The following is a 2,500-nucleotide window of genomic DNA, read 5'->3' as shown; positions in this document are numbered from 1 at the left end:
AGCTTTTCAGAAGGCAATCCAGAGTTCCTTCCCGCGCCTTGCTGAACAAAGGAAATTGGGGTCATGTCATTCAAGAGCTCTCTTTTGACCTCAGATCAAGTACACACCCCATTTCACCTCTCACTGCCTGTTGACATCTAGTGGAAGGCGGATGAAGTGCTGTATAGCCATAGATTTGAAGCAAATGAATAGGAAGGCCCTGGAACAGAGCCTCGAGTTCAGATTTTTCACTTCCTGTCAGGAAGTTTGCTGCAAAATGAGTTCTGTTTACTCACAGATTAATTCACGTTTTTAAAACTTTAGTGGTTTTCTATCCAATAGTAATAATAATATGCATATTGTACGAGCAAGAATTGAGTACGAGGCAGTTTAATTTGGGAACAATTTTTTACAAGTGAAAACAGCGCCCCCTATCCCAAAGAAGTTAAGGGTGGTTGATAAGCTCACTCTGATGTTATGTAAGATGGCAGTGTTTTCAATAATCTGTTGTTGGATTTACAATGGCAGCCTCCTGTTCGTCTGTAAACATTGTTCTCCAAACAAAGTACTCGCATGTAGCCTTTTTATCCATACCAAAAGTCTGATTGTAAAGTGAACATTTACTCAATTAGTGTTTGCACATAGGAAGAGTGAAAGTGATCAATTGGTAATTGAGCTCAGCTTGTTGAACAGTGTTGCTTTTCATTTGCACACAATAGATTTTAGTTGTGAAGGTTGTGCCAAAGSTAGTGAATTGTGTGTTTGTTTTGCCAAATGTTTGTTATAGAATTGCAATCTGGGTGTAAAGCAAAACATGTGCCAGTAGCATTGCAGATTTGGTGTATGCTAAATTAGTTACATGTTTGGGTCATTGTGCCTCATGGGCCAGTTTTAGTGTGTAAACAAGTGGGAAAAACTGTAAAGCACTTTCTTTTTTTTTTGGAAGAGAAAGAGGTATGGGGTGTTATGGATTATGAGTTGAGTTGAGCTAAGGTGATCATGTGTTGAAGTTCTGTCTATGTCTTGTAGATACCTGTGTGTTGTTTGACTGTCAGAACCTAACATCTGGGACCAGCCKACCAGAGAACGCGACCTCACCTGTCATCGAGTTCTGGGAGTGAGTCTCACCCCCATTCCTTACAACACTACTGCATTTTGTTTTCTTAGAAATTAAGGTAAAGGGGCATTATATGCAGCTTTGGGCTGGCATTTTAAAATGTGAGGTATTAACGATGGTGTGTCCGTGAATTGCCAAAGTACGTATTAGGGGACATAGAGAAGACTGGAGAGAAGAAGGACATTGTAGACGAGGTAGGGTCACATTTCCAACAGGGGTTTTGGTTTTAGGGTGTTCAATTTTACCAAGAGTAGAGTGATCATAATCTAACTTTGGCATTACRGTGGCTTTAAACAGGTTCATGCTTAGTCTTGTATCTATTGGGGGTATTATTAATTGTCCGTCCGTCCAGGCGGGAGGTCCTGCAGCTGTCCAGTGGACCAGATGAGCTGGGGCCAGTCAGCTGGAGGCTGGCTCTGTGTCTGCTGCTAGTCTGGGTCGTCTGCTACTTCTGTGTGTGGAAGGGGGTCAAATCCACTGGCAAGGTGAGCACAAATACACATACATACAGTGGGGTCTGAAATTATTGACACCCTTGACAGAGATTAGCAAAACAATGATGTATAGAATAAATAATTCAAATACTGAGCTATATTGTATTACATTTTTGGGGGGGAAATTATAATATTTTCTACTAATACAATTGCTCAGAGAAAACTATTTTGTTTAACAAGTAATATTTTTTTCCCACAAAAAGGTAGGGGTCAAAATTGACACCCCTGCTTTCAAAACCTTTCAATACCTCACCTGGTGAGGATAACGCCACTGGGCCTTTTTATAAAATGTTTTATGAGATTGGAGAACACATTGGGAGGGATCTGAGACCATTCCTTCATGCAGAATCTTTCCAGATCCTTGATGTCCTTTGTGTGCTCTTATTGACTGCCGTCTTCCATTGAAACCACAGGTATTCAATGGTGTTCAAGTCCGGAGACCATTGCAAAATGTTAATTTTGTGGTCAATTAACCATTTCTTTGTGGATTTTGATGTGTGCTTGATGTGTGCTTATATATACAGTACCAGTCAAAAGTTTGGACACACCTACTCATTCAAGGGTTTTTCTTTATTTGTACTATTTTCTACATTGTAGAATAATAGTGAAGACATCAAAACTATGAAATAACACATATGGAATCATGTAGTAACCCAAAAAGTGTTTTATTATATATTTGAGATTCTTCAAAGTAGCCACCCTTTGCCTTGATGACAGCTTATTTGCACGACTTTTTAGCATTCTCTCAAGCCCAGGAATGCTTTTTCCAACCGATCCTTGAAGGACGCTTATTCCCGATACCATTATCACATGTCTACGTCCCATGAACCCAGTTCCTCCCCCAATTTACCAGGTTCCCACATAATGCTGAGCAACTTGTTGGCTGCTTTTCCTTTCACCTCTGCAGTCC

General features: G+C 40.3%; 1 protein-coding gene across 1 annotated transcript in view; it reads left to right on the top strand.

Moving 5' to 3' along the window:
- Positions 1–2,500, top strand: part of LOC111971116 (sodium- and chloride-dependent GABA transporter 2) — a 60,012-nt gene that overhangs the window by 23,288 nt on the left and 34,224 nt on the right. The window contains exons 4-6 of the mRNA XM_070445885.1: positions 1,009–1,096; positions 1,449–1,581; positions 1,794–1,846. Coding sequence (XP_070301986.1) covers positions 1,009–1,096; positions 1,449–1,581; positions 1,794–1,846 — 274 coding nt within the window. The remainder of the gene's footprint in view (positions 1–1,008; positions 1,097–1,448; positions 1,582–1,793; positions 1,847–2,500) is intronic.

The sequence above is a fragment of the Salvelinus sp. IW2-2015 genome, linkage group LG12 (assembly GCF_002910315.2).
Source record: "Salvelinus sp. IW2-2015 linkage group LG12, ASM291031v2, whole genome shotgun sequence".
Lineage (NCBI taxonomy): Eukaryota > Metazoa > Chordata > Actinopteri > Salmoniformes > Salmonidae > Salvelinus > Salvelinus sp. IW2-2015.
Note: the sequence above shows the minus strand (reverse complement) of the source record. Positions and strands in the feature narration are given on the sequence as shown.